We start from the raw sequence: 22,352 nt of genomic DNA, 5'->3' as shown, positions 1-22,352 counted from the left end.
TTTGCTGTAAAAATCCATACCAACAAACAGAAATTTAAATGTAATGTGAACAAACATCTAGCTTCCCAGGCTGTTCTCTATAAATCTGGCTTTTATCACAGTAGCCACTTCATTGACAGTATGCATGATTAAAAAATATTTCTTGAAAACATTAAATCCCAAAAAAGTCATTGCAAAAGGAAATTATAGAAATGGACTAAAAGGTCATGTATTTTCTGAAAGATGAAGATTATTTGAAAGACGAAGTGTGCAATTGAAAAAGAAGCATTGTACCAAGGAAGTATAAACAAGCAAAGTATTTATCTTATTTTTAAAGAGTTGTTATCTGATTAAAACTTAAATTTTGAATTAACTTGATGACCTTATAATTCACAACAAAGTAACAATGTAGTAATGTGTGTGTGTATTTTTTGGTGAGAATTCAGCATTCCGACTTCTGGTTTTGAATTACTCTCTGATTGTTTACTACAAATGACATGGTACTTATAGGCACTTAATTTCCTTCGATTCTTATATTAATTGCCGGTGGCCTTGAGATAAGATTCTAGCTTAAAAAGTCAAGGGTGGGGTGGAGACTGAGTTCAAATCTCCCAGCCAGCAGTAATTATCACTTCCTACACAGATGATTGCGTAAGCACGAAGCACTGTATCTGTAAATATGAAAATGAATGTTAAGATTTATTTGAAAATATATATATATATATATATATATATATATATATATATATATATATATATATATATATATATATATACATATATGCAGAATTTGTAAATAAAAATTTTGTTTGCTGTTTGGTAATACATAGTAATAACGCCTGGTTTCAGTTTTGTAAAGAAATATATATATATATATATATATATATATATATATATATATATATATATGGTGTTGTTTGCAACTGAAAAAAACAAAAACAGTATTTTGATAAATCCGTTGATTTATAGTTAAAAAAAATAGTTGTGGCTGATAAATGGAGTCATTTTGCTTCTACTTTTGGGATTCGAACATGCAAACGAAACATTTAAAAAAAAAAGTGGAAATAAATAAAATGACTAGACTATCTAGTAAACTTAGAAAAGTGAAACATATATAAATACCAAAATCTATGTTGTTGCATTCATAGGCATTATATACTGAAATGAATTTTGTTAAGGTGTATCATCGGTATAGTATTCACATTATTATTACCCACATCACATTTTTTATATAAAAAAATCCATGGAAATTCTATGAGTAAAGTTAGTTACTACAATTAATGTCCTTCCATTAATATTTTTTGCACAAGCAAACGGTCCGTTTCACTAGAAATCAAACAAAAGCAGAAATCCTTGATAATGACAATCATGATGTGTTTACAACCATTCAACTTGATTCATAATAATAATTTATTGGTCAAAAAGACCACAAGTCACCAATATATTTCATTATTCTTTTGTTATTTATTTTATTTTGTTTTTAATAAAAAGATACATTAAAAAAGTCATTATTTTTTGAAAATAGAAAAAAAAAAGGATATTTAAAAAATTGTAATCAGTCTGTTGTTTTTTTTTTTTTTTTTAAGATTTATTTATTACTGTTCAACCTTAACTTTGCTGTTATCAAGTTTACCATATGTAAATGAATAAAAAAAAAATAAATAAAAAAAATTATTTTCATGAGTGAGGTTTATTTTTTATCATCGACATTAGGGCGAAATATATTAGTCTCTTAAGACGAGCAAGATTTTCCAAATTTAATGTCACAAGTTAGATTCTAAACCATTTTCATGTTTCCTCAAATTAAAGATATTATTTTTTTTTTTTTTCATTTTTTTTTTTTTTTTACTGTATTTCTAGTATTTCGACTTAGAATGAAGAAAAAGTCGATAATAATAAAAGAAAAAAATGTGTTTATTGATATTTATTTTTGTCGACTTTTATAATTAGGCTTAATAAATTTCCACGGGAGGTAACTCTTAAAATAAACGAAGGAGTTATTTCCCTTGATCGTACAGTTTAAAAACCTTTTTTGTTGTTAAGAAAATTTTATATTTAGATTATCATATTTTTTTGTGTATTTTGATTCATTTTAAAAATAGGGATGGCGTTTATTGACAGTTTTATCTCAGATTAGTTCATTTATTAATCTATCTATTTTTGCTTACTACAGAATCTTAAAGACTTACTCATTTCGCTACATCATACAGCGTATTATTTCTAATATATATTTTTTTCTAATAATTTTGCTCATCCTAAAGCTCAATTATAACATAGCATATCCGATATAATAGATATTTGTGTCACATACTTTTTTATGGTAGGAGGTCGAAATCTTTTTCTTTCAAAAACCGCCATGAATAGGTTAATAAAACATGGAAAATGTTATATTGTTAAAAAGTACCATACAAACATCTGATGTTTTCTTTGTTATATAAACCCATTAAAAAGTATATTGTACAAAAATACATGTAAAATAAATTTTTTATTTTTTTAAATGAATGAGAATTATTATAAGTACTTTTTTTCTTACATCTAATAACTTTGTCTCTTATACGACACTAAACATCATCAAGCACCCTTGAGCAAGGTATTTGCTCTCACACTTAACCCATCTCTTAGAGTAGTTAGACAGGTTAAGTATGATAGCAAATGCAAGGGTGTTTGAAGCTGTTTAGTGTCGTATCCGAGACAAAGTTATGAGATATAAGAAAAAAAACACTTATAATAATTCTCATTTGTACAAAAAAAAAAAAAAAAATTTCAAAAATTTATTTTACATACATTTTTGTACAGTATACTTTTTAATGGCTTTATACAAATCCATATATCCAAGCCACTATATATATATATATATTTTTTTTCTTCTGTCTTCCCTAATTTCCAACCCCATTTACTACTCAAACTCTTTTGACTTAGAAACATAAACTATATCCAGTGTTCAGGTCCCAACTTGGGAGTTTGAGGAGAGTATTGGATCACTCTTTGTCATTACTTTAAGTTCTACTCCTATCCAAAGTGGTAGTACCTATCAGAGCCCCCCCCCCCCTTTTTAAAAACTATTATTCACACTAAACAAAGCACATTGCCAATGAGACGTAAGAAGCTATTGTGAATTAGGGATCATGTCTACAGGGACACTCTGAGTTGAGCAGCAAGATGTCTGTTCACATTACATTTAAATTCCTGCATGTTAATATAGTCAGATAAGCAAGAAATAGGGTTTAAAATATGAGTTAAAATAAAATGTATACATAAAAAAACAAATTAATCTATAAATGTTTGAATATATGAAGCACTTGAAACATAAAAATGTTTATCATTTACCAAAAATGATCATCATCATATGAGTCTGAAGATTATATTGTTGGCATTGGTTTCCCTGATATTTATATAGTCGGAATTCTTTTTTTGATCTTAGCCGAGATTTGCAATAATTGTTTTTGAATTTTTTTTAGGTAAGGCTGGATTATTTGTATTATTTAGATTTTTTTGAATACTGTTTGCACTTTGAGTATTATTTTCACAGAATTTCCATAATCTTCTTCAAGTGTATCTTGTCAAACTCGGGAATCTGCACAAAATTTCGAATAGAACCTTTTATGTAATCCACAGGGGTAGCATGCTCTTGTTCCATCAGCCATGACTGGGTAGAAATCTTAAGTAATGTTTTGAAAACTCAAAATTAGAACGGTAGTTCAAAGCCAAATAATTTGCGTAAAAATTATGTTCATAATTTGACACTCACTTAGTGATTTTAAATAGTAGAATCGAAATATTAATAAGTGTGAATAAATACTAGTATTTTAAAAAGTCCTAGAAGAGACTAAATATGGTTGATTTATTCTCAAACATTAGAGTTTTGTAAGATGTCAGTATCTACTTAGCTCCCGAAACCTACCGCAAGAATTCTGTTTCACATTGCTTTTTTTTTCAACTATGATACTTATCAAAAGAATGGAGTGTGTCCTTTTCTGATGAGATCTGCATTCAAATAACCATTTTCTATATTTTATCATTTTTTTGTCAAGTATTTAAAAGAAATGATATTAATTTAGAAAAATATTAAAACGAGCAACTTGTTTTTGCTGAGGGATGTTGGTTTGTCTTTTATGTAAATAAATATTCTACCTCTTTTTACTATCTAGAAATTATGCTCCAACTCTGTGGCCACAATCAGAAGCCATCAAAAAAGGATGCCAACAAATTCTATGGCTGTTTGGTGAGGACCATCAAATGACTGAAGTTGGGACAATGAACTTGTTTATGTTTTGGATTAATGAACAAGGAGGTTAGTCACTTTTTTTTTTTACCATGTTATCCTTTTTTTTTGGGGGGGGGGAGGTTATAATGCCTTTTTTAGCTGGCATAAATAAATGCAAGTCAATTTCTAGTATAAACTGTTTCACGAGTCGGAAAGATCGACTGTTTGCCATTGCAAAAGGAAAAGAAAAAAAATATATATATATATATATACACACACACACACACAGCCAATATGGAATGCCTTTCTTTTTTGTTAGACTGTCAATAACTGTCAAAACTTTCATTCAACACTATTGTTGTGCTAACAGATACATACAACATATTTCCTGCCATGATCCTGTTCCTTCTGGAGTATATGATCTGATTGGATTAGATGGAATGTGGCAGTTGCATCTGTTGCTTAGAGATTATTTCATGGCTCTTACCCCACCGCAATGCTTAAATATCATCTTGTGCTTAAGCTGAGCAGACAAAACTTGCAACAATATACATTCACATTAGACCCTCCGCATGATCACATCAGTGTTGTCTCAGAGATTTACCAACAATCTTTTTTCACATTGTCTGCAGTCCTGAATGTGCTGCCTCCAAATTGCATGAATGAATGAACATGTATCACTGTCACATTTTGGGAGGTCTTTATTTTCTAACTATTGTGATGTTTCTAAGTTTTATGCATTTCCTAATTAGTTTAGTTGCTTCTGTCTATTGCTAATGGTTTTTATGACTATGACTTAAAAATTTGTCTCTCTGCAAGACTTATAATTAGTATCATATCACATCCATCAAGAAGAGTTCTCGACCCAAGGAGAAACAACTACAAACGTTGAGAAACTACTACTTGAATTTTTTAAAAAGTTATACCTTTTATTTTTAAATTTGATACTGATACTGATAAGAAAATTATCAAGATAAGCAAAGAGAAAATCCATACTTAAACCATCATTCGCTTTTCTGGGTTTATCATAAAATGCAGCTCTTCTATCAACAGTGGTTCTCACCATGACTTAACTATCTCAAAAGTACCCTATCTCTAACCTTACATTATCATGTTCGATCAATCTGAGCCTTTCTTTGGTACTTTGTAGTTTCCTTTCACAATCCAACATTTTAACAGTCATTTTAATTAATATGTTAAAATGAAAGGGATTTAAATTTTATTACATTTTTTTAGAAAGATCATTAATTTGGCTAAAAAAATTGTAAAATTTCTCAATTCCAGAAGGAATAAAAGATTTTTGTTCATTAAAAAATAAACTAAAATGATTACAAGTAGTTAACAAAAAATGTCTTCACATTACAAATGTATTCTTTTTGTTCAAAACCATGTAATTTGCTAAATGATGATAAAACAATAGTCTTAGAAATGCAATAGAAAGAAATAATGATAAATAGAAGGATCAAAGTGTAGTATATGTTCTGATACTGCACTCAACTTTTTTCATTTTTTGGTCTCTGTTAATGAAGGAGAAATCCTTCATGACTGATACATTTTTTATTTCTTGTTACTGACCAGAGAACCTCTTTTTGGAGAGCTAGTTTTACCCCCACATTAAAAACCGACCTTCTAACTCTGCCTTCGTGGGAAGGCGAGTAAATAAAATAAATAAATAATAAATTAAAAAAAAACAAAAAAAAAAACTGTGACACAAAAACTTGAAATTTTAACTTTTTATTTCAGAAAAAGAACTTATTACTCCACCTTTAAATGGCATCATCTTGCCAGGAATCACCAGGAAGAGTCTGTTAGAATTGGCTCGCGGCTGGGTAAGTAAAACTATTTTTGTTTTATTGCATAAAAAAAAAAGACACAATGAATTATCTCCCCTGAACCATATTCAAGTTATCGCCCCTGATTAGGCAATCAGAGAACGTACTAATCTCGGGAAATAAATTCAGCTCACACGTGTGAGATTCAAAACGGGGCTTTTACTCTTTGTTTACTCTTTGTATCCAGCTTGCACACCATCATGAATCTCATGACTAGAGCATATTTACTGTCAGAGATCCTATTCACAGTTATAGTTCTCTCGATATATTAATTATGAACAGTTTTTTTAATGAACGCAACTGTTTTTTTTTTTTTTTTTTTGCTTTTTCACTCCGAACAAGACACAGTGCCATTTAGATGTAAGGGGCTACTATTTGGGACAAAATTTGCAAGGATATTATGTAGGGAGTTAAGCAGCCAGATGTCTGTTCATATTACACTTGTCAGTATGGTCAGGGAAGCACAAGCAGAGACCCGGGAGGGAATTCTAAAACCTAGCAGGTTTAGGGAAGAAACTATGCGAGTAGAAGGCTCTCCGGCATCTCTACAATATAGGGGTGGAATTTTGCTGTTTGTTGGGTTAGTCGAGAGTATTTATGTTGAGGGAGTACCTGTGCTTAGAGTTCATCAGAGCACTTTCCATTAAAATACTCGTAGAATAGGCAACATTTTGTTGATGGGACAGAGATTGGAGTTTAGTTTACAGTGCAGAACTTATTAGGTTAGTGACTCTTTTTTTTTTAACCCTGTCTAGAAGCGAGAAACTACTAGCAGATGCACCAGACCAGATGTGGCAACAATACTTAATGCATGGGCGAATCGTGGCCTTTAGAGGTACAGGATACTCTTGGGTGTAAGTAACTTTCTAGCACAGTAGAGAGAGAGCTCACTTTCTTTGCAGCAACCTTAGCAATGCCCTCGATATATTTGTTCCAATTTATATTCCCTGTGAACGTTAAACCAAGGAATTTGAATGAACAGCTTTCAGGTAGTGTATCATTAGCCATGGCTATCAGTGGTTGAGGTTTCTTGTAATTATTAAAGGAAAGAAGCTTAGTTTTGGCAGCATTGAATGTTACCATTCATTTATGTCTCCATTCTACTACAAACTGATGGTATTCCTCTAAGGTTTCAGCCATTTCTTTAGATAAGTTTCTCTTGTGTCTGTTATGTAATGTGGTGTCATCTGCAAATATACTCATCTCTGAGACAATTTTATCAGAGAGGCCATTTATAAATAAGAGGAATAATAAAAATTCAAGGATAGACCCGAGGCACACCCTTTAAAAAAAAAAAAAAAAAAAGATATTACATTAGCTAAGCTCATAGTTACAAGATTGAAAGAGTAATAAATTGTAAATAAAATAATAATCTCATCAAAACTTATGATAAAGAAAATACAAAAACATTAATTCCATATTAAATATTACAGAGTAGCCTACTGGAAAAATGCAAAAATATATAAATCATTAAATCATACCTACACCCCAGAAAAAAATGACGTCTACCTTCAAGAAAAACTGAGATACAATTGCGCCAATCATATCTGAGTCAGAAGAGTGGTTATGAGATGCAAACTTTTTCTTTTTTGCCAAATTTTGAAACTTACACTCACTCTGATTTGTTTTATTTTTTATTTATTTATTTTTTTACACAGTCAAAAATAAATGCTTCACCAGTATTTGTAATAATATTCATATTACGTCTCAATCAATAAAGTTAAAAAAATAAAAGAATGAAAAGAAAACATCCGTAAACATTTGAAATGGTTTTATCGTGCAGTTTAGCAAAAACATTAAAAAACGAAGATAAAGAAAAATCTTTATGCTACACATGACTGCTATAGAATGAAGTTATAAAAAAATAAATAAAAATTAATTTAAAAAAAAATCACTTAATTTGGTCAAATATTTTTTTTTAACAGAGGAAAATCAAATTTTAGTGACAGTGATCATGACGGAGCCATGTTGACAATTCCAGCTACAAGGAGGAGGATAACTTCATTTAATTCTTGAAGTTTGCTAAAACACACATGCAGTTCTAATATTTTATTAATAAATTTTTTTGAAAGAAAAAAAAAAATACTTAAAATTATTCAAAATTGTAAAAATAATCTTGTCAAATTTTAACAAACTTCAAGAATTAGATAGTTATCTCTCCTGGTGTCGTCCTTGTAGCTGAAATTGTCAACATGGCTCCGTTGCAGTCTAACTAAAATTTGATTTCCCTCTGTAAAAAAAATAAATAAAATAAAATGAGATTAAATTAAGCAATTTTCATGAGAACCTCATTCCCTAATGGGCACATACATCATAGAGTTTTGCTATCTTTGTTTTTTTAATGTCTTTACTAAACTGCATAAGCCCCCGTTCCTTTTACTAATTTGTGTGATGGGACGGATATTTTATATAGATATAAATAAAAGTATGATTAAATGATTTAATTTGTGACAAACCTGTTCTTCCGGCAGCCTATGATATCTTGTGCAGACAGAAGAAGTGAAGGGAAAGGGAGAAATGGCCACCTTTTTATATACTTGCTCAATATGCAAATGAGACGCTTCCGGTTGGCTATAAAAGTAAAGCCTGATTTTCCAAAGGGTTGGATTTTGAATTTGACTATTTGCAAGTTGTGTCATATTTGTATTTGGGAGGTTCTTGATAGCAGAACGTAGAGTGTTGGAAGTGTGGCATCATTACCTCTTGATTTTTTTTTTTTTATTTTTATTTTTTTTTTTTTACACAAAAAGCACACTAATTTTCAATATAGAGTAGAGTATTATTTTTTTTATTCAGGACTAAAATATTCTTGCTTTCCTTTTTTGAAGGGTGAATTTAAAGTATCAGAAGATATCATGACCATGAAGCATCTTGTTAAGGGCCTTGAAGAAAACAGAGTAAGTACAATTTTTTTGTTTCAGTCCAGTTATTTCTGTTTAGTCCCTAAGTTCCCTAATAATACTTCTTTGAAAAATGTTAAATGAATGTATTTTTACTAATGTGTCATGACGTATCGAGTTCCGAGGACCACTTTCAGATAAGGGCTAACAAAACTTTTAGTTGAACAATGAAGGCCACTATGAAAAGATTAGAATCAGATGAGTGGGATAGGCAGAAGATTACTAAGAGGAATTTATTATCTAAGAAAAAGTATTTGTTTACATTAGAGATGCGATGTTCTCAGGAAGAAATTTTGTTTATGGCATAGAGAGAGGAGAAAGGAATAAAATCAAATCGCTACTATTATACAAAAGGAACTTTGTGTGTGTGGGTTCATTTCCAATGGACTCCAAAACAGGTGGACCGATTTTTTCTAATTTCACACAAATGTACTTGATGTATCTGGGAGTGATCTTACATGGTTTTGTATCAGAATTGTTCCAAGAAGTATCAAAAATAGATAATCAAGACAATTCGATTAAAGAAAGAAAGTCTGATTTTGATTAAAGTTAACACCTTTATACAAACTAACATCAAAAGTGCATTAGTTTTATCACAGCACAAGCAGAAAGGTCCAGCCTATAAAATCAATGGTAGATTCTTTTATAAGACAGTAGCACATTCAAAATGAATGTTTCGTTTTAGAACACAATTGGACCACGATACTTTACTTTTTGCATTTTAAACTTTCAATTATGCCATTATTTAAAGATAATTTTATAAAATCAACAGAAGGATCTCTACAGTGCAATGTAGACTACAATGTATTGTGGAGTTGGTCAGTGGGAGGCATGTGAAGTTTCCTTCCGATACACTACGGCGGGTGGGGGTCCCTAACTAGACAGGCAATCAATCAATTTGATTGAAAAATGAGTGATTTCACCAATTTCTATGATAATATATATATACATAGGAGAGTGGAACACTTGTTGATTTTCATTCAATTCCGGACAACGTCGAGCCTCCCTGCTAGTCAGATATAAAAGGCAACTTTTTCAGTAGACACTAGATCAGCAGAGAACGCTCAATATAAGATGATAGCAGTTTACCATTTGTTTGCCTATTCAACCTACCTTTATTTTAACATTAGCGAGAAGAAACGAAAACACTCCAAACAGGGGGGGGGTCTTGGTTTTTAATTTTAGCTGTATTTCAATGTTATTTATGCCAAAGTCATAACTGATAAAATTAAAATAAGGAATAATTGAATGTTATAAGTCTGTTTCAGTAATTTTTTTAAATCATAACTTGTTTTTATTTAAATTATTATTTGACAGATTATAGAGATATTTGGAGCTGGAACTGCTTGTGTCGTGTGTCCTGTGGAAAGAATTTTGTATGAAGACAAGAACCTACACATTCCTACAATGGATAATGGTGCAGTGATGACCACTCGCTTCCTTAAAACTCTCACTGACATTCAGGTAAGACACCAGTATTTTCAAATGTTACATTTATACTGCTGTAGTCTGTTAATCATTTTATTGCAGTTATCTGTATCCATAGCAATTTGACAGAATTAACATCATAATAACATAACTAATGATTTTTTTTTCAAGACATGCAAATAATTCTACAAGCATATTCTTTTATATATAAATGGCAGTTGTTAAGCTAAAAGAAAAAAACCCAAAAATAATTTAAAAACACCCACAAAGTTAATATATTCTTAATCAGTGCTGCCCTGGATGAATAATAGCTATAAAAAAATATATATATATTCATCCTTTGAGGGTCAACTGAGTCAAGGGGTTGGGTTTTCAGCCATTTCCAATGTTATATATATATTGTTTTTAACACATTAAAATGACATTAATATGGACTAGTAGAGGCAAAAAAAATGATGGGTGAATGGGGTATTGAAAATGTGGAAGGGAGAAAGATAGCAAGATGGATTGATAGAGATAGTGAAGTAGAATCTTTAGCAAACATTTTACACACGCTTTTTAATCTAAAAAAATCATACATGTGGAGTTGGACTCCTTATTGAACTCTAACTTATTTTAAAGTCTTGCAATTAGTGTTGGGACGATTCCTAAATTTTTTCCAATTCCAGGAAAATATTGATCAACGATTCCGATTCCCATGGAATTGTTGTTTTGAAATATACCATTATATAATCGAAAGTTTTGTGTAGCAAAAAAATTTGGTACAGCGAAAAAGTGGAAATACAATTAAGGGAATTTTGAAAACGATTTGATTTTTTTTTTTTGTTAAATTTCTTTCATTGAAGATAAAAGTTAAAACAAATATTTTAACCATGAATTAAACATGCACCATGAAATAAATAACAATCAATTTCAGGAGTTATTTTATATATTAAAAAATATAAAGAAATAGGGCGGACGTACATTACATAAATGCTACCCCTGTAGCGAAATACGCATCAGCTTCGATGTTGTATGTTGTTCGACTGAGGGAGAAGTTATTATTTTTACAAGGAAAGAATTTTTGCGTGGGTGAGCTAGCTTTTTCTTTTTTTTATTATTATTTATTTTGGCTTGAAATTCGAGCATGATTTTTGTTATTATGATTTTATATTTTTTTTTTTTTGGATGGATATTTTTTTTGTTGCCAGAGTTTATATATAATTATTAACAGGAAAATTAGTGAAAGTCAAAATGGAATCCGCGCTATTTTTAAATATTATTTTCAAGTTTAATTATGTTCACGGGATTATAAACCATTCACAGAATTTTGTGAATCCACTTATTGGTGTTTGCACCAACAATATTGAAGTCTACTGGTCTCATTAAAAGAAGACTGAAATACATATCGGGATCAGTAGGAGAAATGAAATGGTTTCATGTTGATGAGGCCATGTATAGAGAGGCTTAGAATGTGAAAAAATATTAGCTAAGCATGTTCATGAAAAATATGGAAATTAAAAAAAATCCCAATAAACTTTGAAAAATAATTATTAAAACAAAAACAGTAGTGCTCTCGTCGAAAGGTACTCATGCACTTATTGAGCCGTGCTGAAATAATGACATTGTTTAGAGCGCCATTCTTAACGTGGAGACGGGAGGGTGTTGTGTACCTATTTTGTACTTTCACCTAACAATTTAATAAAAACAGGTATCGTAATTAAACTTGAAAGTACTATTTAAAAGTAGCGCGGATCAATAAGTGCACTAGCACCAAATAACATTTCATTGTGTTTTGACCTATGAAATTCCATGAGAGGTATGTACACGTTTTGACGTTCACCAATTTTCCTTTAAAAAACAATTAGAAACTCTTCAAACATTGGGCGAGGTACTTAAATCCTTAAAAAAAAAAAAATAACGGTAACATAAATGCATCAGCACCAAATTTGTTTTTTTGTTTTGTTTTCATTTTGTTTGTTAAATCCGGCCAAAAAAAAAAATAAATAAATAAAAATAACAAAATAGAAAAATAATATTTAAAAATAGCGTGGATTCCATTTTCATCAATTTTCCTGTTAATAATTACAAACTCCAGCAAAAAAAAAAAATCATAATAAAAATCGGTGAAGCTTTTGAATGAAGATGGATATAAACAATATTTTTTAAATTAATTTCTTAATTTTATTTAAAAAACACAAAATTTTAGAAAATAATATCTTATTTAAAAAAAAAAAAAAATTCTTTACAATCAATTTTTTTTTTTTTTTAATTAATTATTGAAAAATATTGCAAAGTGTTTGCATAGCTGGTTCTTTAGGATAATAAGGGCGCCTTAAACCTCCCTTCCAAAACGAAAAAACGTTTTTTTTAAAGTTTGAAACACAAGTAGTGGCTAATTAACTTAGAAAAACAAGGGGACATGTTGGAAATTCAGAATTTAAATGTACTGCAATGCTTTTATGGTGGCCGAAAAACGTTTTTCAGCTGCCATATTACTTCCTATTTACTTGCCTCCCCATGAGAGCAGAGTTAGACACAAGGTTGGCTTTTAATGTAGAGAAGCATTTATTATTAAAAATGAAATGGTGAAATATAAAAGCAAGTTCAGTTAAAAGTAAAAAAAAAATTTTAATTCAAAGATTTAAGATTGCCTTTAAAGTAGTTAATAAAATTCTTCTACATCATATCAAATATGTTATGAAAAGTTCTATGACGTTTCTGAATTTTTGAGATGAGGATTGCTTATATGTATTATTATTCATCGGACTACTGTTCTCAGGTCAATATAACCTCCGACCTTCTTCAGGTGTATTTTGTTGAACTCTGGAATGTTTCTGTCGAACTCGTGAATTTGGACGGAATTTCAAGCAGAACTCTTTATTTACTTCACGGGGGTAGAGTGCTCTTGTTCCGTCAGCCATGACTGGATAGAGGTAATTAATTCGCAAATGTATATTTCGGTTGCCCACATTGAGGATTGAACCTTCAATCTTCAGGAAAATATCACTTTTACAATTGATTTTTTTCCAGTACTCTAACCACTGCGCCATGGGTCCCTGTGAACAATTCTAGTATGAATTTTAGGAGCCTTAAACCTACTTTTGTATTTCTAGTTGTAAATATCACCATTTTATTACTAATACTAATTATTACTATATATTAATGTATATATACAAATAATAGTAATAAAATGGTGATATTTACAACTAGAAATACAAAAGTAGGTTTAAGGCTCCTAAAATTCATACTAGAATTGTCCGCAAGGACCCTTGGTGCAGTGGTTAGAGTACTGGAAAAAAATCAATTGTAAAAGTGATATTTTCCTGAAGATTGAAGGTTCTTCAATCCTCAGTGTGGGCAACCGAAATATACATTTGCGAATTACTTACCTCTATCCAGTCATGGCTGAGGCTGACGGAACAAGAACACTCTACCCCCTTGAAGTAAATAAAGGGTTACGCTTGAAATTCCGTTCAAATTCCCGAGTTTGACAAGATACACTTGAAGGTCGGAGGTTATATCGACCGAAACATTGTGAAAATCACACTTAAGAGGAGAACAATAGTCCGATGAATAATAATACAATGCGATTACGATTCCCCTCCAAATACATAATTCTTACGATCAACGATTCTGATTAATCGTCCCACCACTACTTACAATATTCAGACTGTCTGCTAATTCTTCAGGGATAAAAAAAAAATCTGACTAGACTAACATTCTTACAATATGACAAACTGCTTCCAAATCCCTGATAGTTTCAAATGGCTCAAATAACCTATAAAATTTCTTCCTTCACCATAAGCTCAGTCTATTTTATTATCTACTCATTTTTTGAAAATCTAAAATTAAAATTTTGATCTTTAATCCTAAGTAGTTAAATTTTGATCTTTAATCCTAAGTAGTTAAACCATTAAATTCTTAAAATCGGCTTTTTAAATGGAGAAATAAATGACATTTGATATTTATCATCTCAAAATATTAGGTTAGGAAGAAGATATAATTTTTTATTTTTTTTTTTTATTGTGTTTTAATTTAACATTTGCTCACTATTTGTGGTTTGCTTATATATATACAAACCCAATATTTAATTTGGTTTGCATTTTTTTTTTTTTTTTTTTTTTTTTTTTAAATGTAGAAAATTTTTCATTGATGACTTCTTTTTATTTAATGCATTATTAAAATAAAAAAGGATGAATATGTATGATGCTAAGCCCTCTCTAAATTTTTTTGGTATACTTCTTTACCAATTTAACTTAAGGTAAAAATAGACACTTATGGCCATTTTCATTTTATAAAGGTGGATGGTCATGTATTGAAATAACTTTGTGAAAGGCAAATACCTCCACCCCCTTTCATTTACAAAACCGTGAAAATGAACAAATGATTATATAATCAAATCAAGAAAGCATAAATTTGAGCATTTAAAATCTAATCAGCGATACAGAGTCAGAAGGTATAAAATCCAACTCTTTATTTTTCCCCCCAAATATTTAGACTGTTTATTGATTTTTCGGAGATTAAAAAAGGTAATGTTAACATCTGATTAGTTAATTCTGCAGGTGTAAATTACAGTTTTATTTTATTTTTATTTCAGAGTTTAACAAGAAAAAAGTGTAATAGTAGGATACTTTCAAAGTATGATTTTTCTATCCTGAAATGAAAATGTACATTGACATGGAAAATTTTAATATTGTTTTCTTTTCTTTTCCTAGTTTGGTCGCGTGGAACATGAATGGACAGAAATAATTGAATAAACTGTTAACTCCATCGTTTTTGCAACACTGCACAGCAAGCAGAAATAAGAAATGATGGAAGTTGGACTAAAACTTAAAAATAATACTCACCTTTTAACCTTTTTTTTTTTTTTTTTTTTTTTACATTGTAACCCTCCTCCCCTATTTAAAAATTTTTTTTTTTTTTTTTTTTTTTAAACTTCTGGGGATTCAATAACTAGAAAAGGTTGCCACCAATACAAAGATTTTATTGGTTCTGCTTTTTTTTTTCTCTAAAAGTACACAGCATTTTACACCTATATTTTGATTTACATATTTTTTTTTATAAAGTAAATATTTTCTAATATTCAAAATGTACAGGTCGCTATTTTATTGCTTCTTTGTTTTCATCTTCAATTTTACAATTTTTTTTAAAGAAATATTTATTTAAAGTTTAATAATAAAATACTCAATGCATATCTCATTATAATATGCTTGCTTTATTTTATTTTTTTTTTTTTTACTTCCCAATGCATTAGAGTTTGATCATTTTCCTCAACAATAAAGTTTGTTTAACAATTGCAGTGTCTTTTAAGGGATAAACAAAATGCACATCCCCAAATGGTAGCATTCCAGAATTTTATTAAAAATGGAACTATAATTTTTTTTATATATGCTATAGTTTAGAATTTCCCAAATTGTGGGGTCAGAAATTAAAGCACAGATAAATACGATCATAGCACAAAATTCGACTTTTGGAAAAGTTTCTAATTTGGATTATTCTATTTAAAATATTTTAGCTGATGTAACCTCTTTCAGGTGAATCTATTCGAAAAAACAAAAAAATACACCTACAGAAAGGTTGAAGGTTACATCGGCTGAAACGTTTTGAATATAACAACTAAGATGAAAATCTCTAATCTAAAAAAAGAATTTGAATGTTCAAGTTCAAAGCAAAAAAGAATTTGAATGTTGAAAGCAAAATCCAACTAATAACAGTAAAAAAGAAAAATCGCAAATAAATTTTTAATTTAAATTGCATTTCTAGTTAATGAAAATGAGTGATTGTTTTAATAATGATCATAATGTTAATTGCAATGCTAAATAAATAATACTCATCGCTTCAGTTCCTAAAAGCTATACATTATAATGAAGAGAATTTACATTGCAGAAGGTAGATGGAAAATTATATAATATAATAATAAAAGTGTTTATAAACGATGAATAGCTGTATATAATGTATTACAATTGAGATTATGTGTCTTTTGGAACTAAGTTACAATTATTTTACATTTTTTAAAAACTTATTTCATAGGATTTAAATTTTTTTTAATTCTTTGAAATACTATTGTTTCAACATCAATTTTTAGATATTTTTTTTAGCAGGCAGCTCATTTTGCTACGCAAGTTTAATGTAACAAACACTTCCACAAATTTATATTTTGAGCATTTATTCACCCTTTCAATAAAAAAAAAAAAAAAAAATGGAATCTTTTTGTTTTCTAATTTTCGTTTTTTTAACTCCCTTTGATTAATTTGTTAACTTAAATCCTACCCCCTTGTCTGCTAAAAAGAAGGTTATAATCTGAAAAACATGGTGCTTTATTTATAGTATTCAAAAGAATTTAATAAAAATATACAGTGAAGTTTGATATTCTTAATTTATGCATGTAAATTTATAAGAGATTAAAAGTTTGGCATTACAGGGTAATTGAATTGATATTTTTTTAAACACTTTCCAGAGTATTTTATCATAAAAAAAAAAAAAAAGAATCTGACATCAAAATTGTGACGTTTCTGAATTTTTGAGATGAGGATTGGTTATTTGTATTATATTATTCATCGGGCTACTATTCTCATCATGAGCGTGATTTTCACAACGTTTCAGTCGATATAACCTCTGACCTTCTTCAGGTGTATCTTGTCGAACTTGGAATTCGGTAATTTAAACGGAATTTCGAGCATAACCCTTCATTTACTTCACAGGGGTAGTGTGCTCTTGTTCCATCAGCCATGACTGGATAGAGGTCCTAAGTAATTCACAAATGTATTTTTTGGTCGCCCACACTGAGGATTGAACCTTCAGGAGAATATCACTTTTACAATTGATTTTTCCCAGTATTCTAACCACTGCACCACCGAAAAATACATTTGCAAATTACTTGGGACCCCTATCCAGTCATGGCTGACAGAACAAGAGCACGCTAACCCCATGAAGTAAATAAAGGGTTCCGCTCTTTCCGAGTTTGACAGAAACATTCCAGAGTTCGACAAGATACACCAGAAACGTTGTGAAAATCACACTCAGGATGAGAACAGTAGTCTGATGAATAATAATACATCAAAATTGTGGCTTTCCTGCTGATGTCTTTTATGTATCGATTGTAAGAATTGGTATTTAAAAAAAAATGTAAATTTAAAAAAAAGGTAGCTAAATTATGTTTAAATGATTTATTTTGAATGTATGCATGTGAAAAAAAATGGATGACTTGTGTGTATGTGCACACAGAAATGGTGAGAAAGAGATTTGTTTTAAGAAATTCTTTACTTTTAATAATTTGTAATTATTATCTTATCTAAGTGCAATAAGAACTAATCTCATTTTTCCAGTAAAACAAATGTGGATATTGCTATCAGATTAAATGAATACAATAAATGTTAGTACACATTAAAACAAAAATAAACAAATCTATAGATATATAAACGACTATTACTATCTATTTTGAAAGTGTTTGTTTAAGTTTATGGGGAAAAAACTATTTTAATTCTGATAGCATTATTTTACTTCCATTTTTGATTTCTGCATAACAAATGAAATTGACATAAGTATAATTTTAGTGCTTTTTTATATTTTCATCAGACAATTTACATTTTTATAAATAAATATTTCGATATAAGTATAATATACATCAAATCTTATAAATAGTTTAGTATATGCATGTTAAAGCAAGCAATAAATATGGCTGCATTTTGTTCAGTCATGCTTGGAGAAATCCTTATAAACAAAGGTATTTAAGATTTGATTAGGTATTTTGGAATTTCTTAAGCTATAAAAAAAAAAATATATATATATATATATATTTAAAGAATCTCAGTAATAAATGAAATTTGTGTCCTATATAACTAGCAAAAAGATTAATTAAAATAGCTTAAAACTTAAAAAAATATATATATATATATGCTCCCCACCTCCTCAAATTACTAAAAGATTGATTTTTGTTTCACTTGAATTATTATTATTGCAAATAGAACCTACCCAGGCATATAAGGCAAAACTTTTCTTTGATCTTCTTTAGAGATACGCAAGTCTTTTTCTTTAAAAACACTCAAATTTCCTTGCCTCATAAAGAGGAGGTCTTAGATGTTTCTCAATTACTATTCAAGATAAAACATCTGCTTTTTTTTTCTTTAAAATTGCAAGTAATACTAACTTAAACATGGGCAAATGTTACATATCACAATTTAAAAAAATACAAAACAAAAAAAAAACATTTACACCTTACCACTTTTCTTTTTTAAAATCAACATACTCAGGAATATTAAGTTATTGTATAGAAATAGCTTGATTTTATGCTTCTTTTTTTTTTTTTTTTGAATTTGCATTTCATTCTTTATTGAATTTATTATTTTAAAATATCTTTTTATGCCAATTTTATTAATACATTTTCTTGGTTAAGTTTCTGAATGAATATTTTTTTTGTTTAAGTTTTTGGTAAATTTTTACTTCAATTTCAACTCAACACCAACCTTTAATATCACTTTCAAATTTGGGGCAGACAGTTTTCTGGATATTAAGGCCTTTTTCCCCCAATTTATTACTTAAGAATGGTGAATGCCACTGACATTTATTAACATTAGTACTTGTTCAGTTGGGGAAAACATGGCCGCCAGTGAAACCATAATGGATTACATTGTTAAACCTGTTTTCAGCATACCAGAAAATTTAACACAGAATGTTAAGTTGAAATTAAAGTAAAAAAAAACAAAAAAACAGATTTTTGATATAGATTTAAATTATTGAATGGTTAACGAGTTTTGTTTGTGACAATCTTTGAATTAAATATAAAATCTTTGTTAAAAACATCCATTAGATTCTGTAACCTTTACACACGAAATACTCAAAATTGAATCTCTTAATTTGTGTTTTTTGAAAATTTGTTTTATTTGATAAAGAAAAAAAAAATTGAATTCAAATAGAATCTAATGTTTGAAAAAAGGTTTTGTGTTTTTCCAACATAATTTCCATTAAAATTTATAATAGTGATATGATTATTAAAAAGAATTTAAATATGCACTAAAGTAGATTTCATTATTAAAATAAATATTTAATTAAACTTTTGAAAAGTATTTTTTGACTAGAGAAAATATGTTGAGATTAATTTTAAGGCTTAAACTTGTAATTTGATGCAAACAGCTGGCGAATAATCTATGGGTTGTAATAAAAAAAGGCTGTCAATTTAGCAGCTATATTTCTAGGTTTTTGTTTGGATTGTATCAACGTTTTTACAAAATAAAAATCAAATAAAATTTCATTGGCGTTTGTATTTATTTCTTTTCTTTTTCTTTTTAGGGAGTTTATTGCAAATGAAATCTCTCCAGATATTTATATTGATTTCAGGACTTAGAATTTTTGTTCACCCTAAACATGGCACAAGGGGTATTATGATAGGAGACCAATTTATAGGAAGCAGTAGGATGTTTGCATTACATTTAAACTTCTGCATATTAGTAGTCAGGAGGTAATATTTTTTTTTTTTTTTTAATGAGAGAGGGGGGAGTACAAATGCAGTAAATTTATCGGGACACATTCCGTGGAAATACTTGTGAAAAAAGCACAAGGATACAAAACTGAAACAGGAGATTAGAGCTTAAGAGACAATGTGGGATTTACAAGAAATGCTCCATACATCGGGCAAATGGTGGCTTAATAGAGATACTAGCAGGCTACCCAGCATTGCCCGGTCATAAAATATGCATATCATATTTTAATTCATACAGGAACTGAGACATGCATGCGAGTATTATGTTTTTTTATAAACAGTTCACTTCTTGTAAGTAAAAAAAAATACTATAGCTGAGATTGAAACCAAAACCTAAAGACAGCGAGTCAAGTATGATAGCCATTAGGCCAACTTGACACGATCTTTACAAATTGTTTTCCAACCTACTTATTAACATAAAAGCTGTCATGTTTCACGTCCGCACATACATTCATAAATCCAATCACTCCCCCATACCAATTTTTCAATTTTGACCCCTTAGAAGCCTATTTTTCTATATGAAAACAGATTAAAAACGTTTTCCCATGTCTGAATACCCTATATACCAAATTTCAAGTCTGTAACTTAAAAATTTATTGAGTATATAGATTGAAAAGTGTCCTCACATACACACATTCTCACTTTCATAGATAGGATACTGGTAGCTGTGAGAAGTTTTCTAGCCTGGTAGAGGGAGTCTACCATTTGGCAGCATTTTCAATTTACTTATTCAACTTCATGTTGCCGAAGAGTTTAAACATTTGACTCTTGACCATGACAATCGGTGGTTGGTAAAGTTTCTTATATTTGACATAGACATAACTTCTTAAAAATATTGGATTTCCTAAGAACTATAAGAAGAAAATTTGGCGCTTGTTAAGATATAGCCAACAAATCAATTATTTTTATATGTCGTTTTAAGTAAAAACAATATTATATACTTAATTGTCATGTCGAAAATAGTAATATATGCAAAAATTACGAAAATTCATCGTGTAGCACAACTGCTATGGTGGTTTTAGTAAAAAACAAATTAAAAAAAACAAAACATCTCACTGTAGGCAACAAATATTGCAGCCATGAACAAGTAATCTAAAATATTTGTTTCAGAGTTATATCCCCTGCATCAAGACTCCTACTGCCTACTTTATAATATCTAAGAAAAATGCAATTTTATCCAATTTTCCGTAAAAATTACTTTTAACTAGAAATAACTTTCTACTCTGATATTTCGTAGTTTTTGGATATATTACTATTTTCGACATGACAATTACGTATGTAATATTGTTTTTGCTTAGAACAACATATTTAAAAAATAAATAAATAAATAAAAAACTGATCTGCCTACTCTTACAAGTACTGAAAATTTAAAACTGGATCAAGAGATGAACTTCTTCCAGGTAGAATTCACTTAGATTATGTTTCACAATGGAAAAAAAACTATTAAGCACCAAGTTTTAGAAGTATCTAAAAAATGCTGGAGTAATAAAGAAATCCAGATAACAATTCAAAGCAATTCTGTTTGAATTTGAAAAGATGAATTTAATGAAAACTACGAAAAATAAGAATTACTTCACTTACCAACATTTTATTATTATCTTTTTTTTTTAATTCACCTTAAATGTTGGTTTTTAAAAGTAAAATGAAGAGAGAATTGATGATTCTTGATGTCTGCCAGGAATTTAAAAAATATTTTTTTCTCCCGTTTCTTTCATGTCCATTTCCAATGTCCTCCACAGAGGCAGGCTTTAGCCCATCTTTTCTCCCAAGCCTTCATTGTTGTTGATGTGGAGATACTTTGAATAAGGGAAGCTGAGCCACAACGACTGCATTCTCTAACCGGCTCGGCAGCCTTGCTGCCAAGATTAATTTGACGCACAACGTCATATAGCTGCTTAGTTTCTGTGGTTATGTCCGGCAGCGTCATGTACTGCTGATTCTGCTTGCAGCTGTACACATAGTCTGGTTCCATGCCCAGCTCAAAGTGCAAGGGACCCGCCTGATGAAACATGGCAAAACCGAGAGTATCCTGGCTGAAACTCTGCCGAGTATTTCTGATCATCACCTCGCTCGCCAGATGGCAGCAGTCATTGACCAGTCCCTCGTCGTACTCCACGCTGCTCCCTTCCTTCACACACAGCCACGCCTTGGTCAAAAGTTTGAACAAGTGGGACAGACAGTCGATGGAAGAGTTCATCGTGAAGAACGGCAAACAGTTGGGGTTGATGTGACCCCAAACACGAATAATGACAAATAATTCACGTAGAACACTTAGCACAGAGCTGTCGCGGATAAGCAGAGAGCCAGGAATGCCAGAATAGGACTGTTGTAGAGGGATGGAACCCAAAAGATGCAGAGTAAAATCTGCAATCCATTGAATTAGAGGTTGAAATGATTGCAAGGAAGCTGAAGAAAAAAAAAAAAAAATTATTTAAGTTTTAGAAAAAAAAAAAAAAAAAAAATGAATGTTTATTATATAAAGAAAATTCAAATGTTATGTGGAAATTCCTTGGCAATAACTTTTTTATTTATTTATTTTTTTTTAATCATGT

The 22,352-nt window shown here is 29.8% G+C and overlaps 2 protein-coding genes across 3 annotated transcripts in view; one reads left to right on the top strand and one right to left on the bottom strand.

The window, feature by feature from the left end:
- The window catches only part of LOC145255794 (branched-chain-amino-acid aminotransferase, cytosolic-like), a 1,034,811-nt gene extending 1,018,825 nt beyond the window's left edge, over positions 1–15,986 (top strand). For both annotated transcript variants that reach the window (XM_080114482.1, XM_080114489.1), the window contains exons 7-11: positions 4,128–4,270; positions 5,927–6,012; positions 8,844–8,912; positions 10,233–10,379; positions 15,041–15,986. In XM_080114482.1, the coding sequence (XP_079970608.1) occupies positions 4,128–4,270; positions 5,927–6,012; positions 8,844–8,912; positions 10,233–10,379; positions 15,041–15,082 (487 nt within the window). In that variant the 3' untranslated portion in view covers positions 15,083–15,986. The remainder of the gene's footprint in view (positions 1–4,127; positions 4,271–5,926; positions 6,013–8,843; positions 8,913–10,232; positions 10,380–15,040) is intronic.
- A 5,382-nt stretch (positions 15,987–21,368) lies between these two features.
- LOC145255789 (mediator of RNA polymerase II transcription subunit 16-like) overlaps positions 21,369–22,352 on the bottom strand; it is a 47,804-nt gene continuing 46,820 nt past the window's right edge. The window contains exon 9 of the mRNA XM_080114470.1: positions 21,369–22,206. Within this exon, the coding sequence (XP_079970596.1) occupies positions 21,512–22,206 (695 nt within the window). The 3' untranslated portion in view covers positions 21,369–21,511. The remainder of the gene's footprint in view (positions 22,207–22,352) is intronic.

Source organism: Euprymna scolopes, chromosome 3 (assembly GCF_053919585.1).
Source record: "Euprymna scolopes isolate OS-2025 chromosome 3, ASM5391958v1, whole genome shotgun sequence".
Classification (NCBI taxonomy): Eukaryota; Metazoa; Mollusca; class Cephalopoda; order Sepiida; family Sepiolidae; genus Euprymna; species Euprymna scolopes.
The sequence above is the reverse complement of the archived record's forward strand: the minus strand, read 5'-3'. Positions and strand labels throughout refer to the sequence as shown.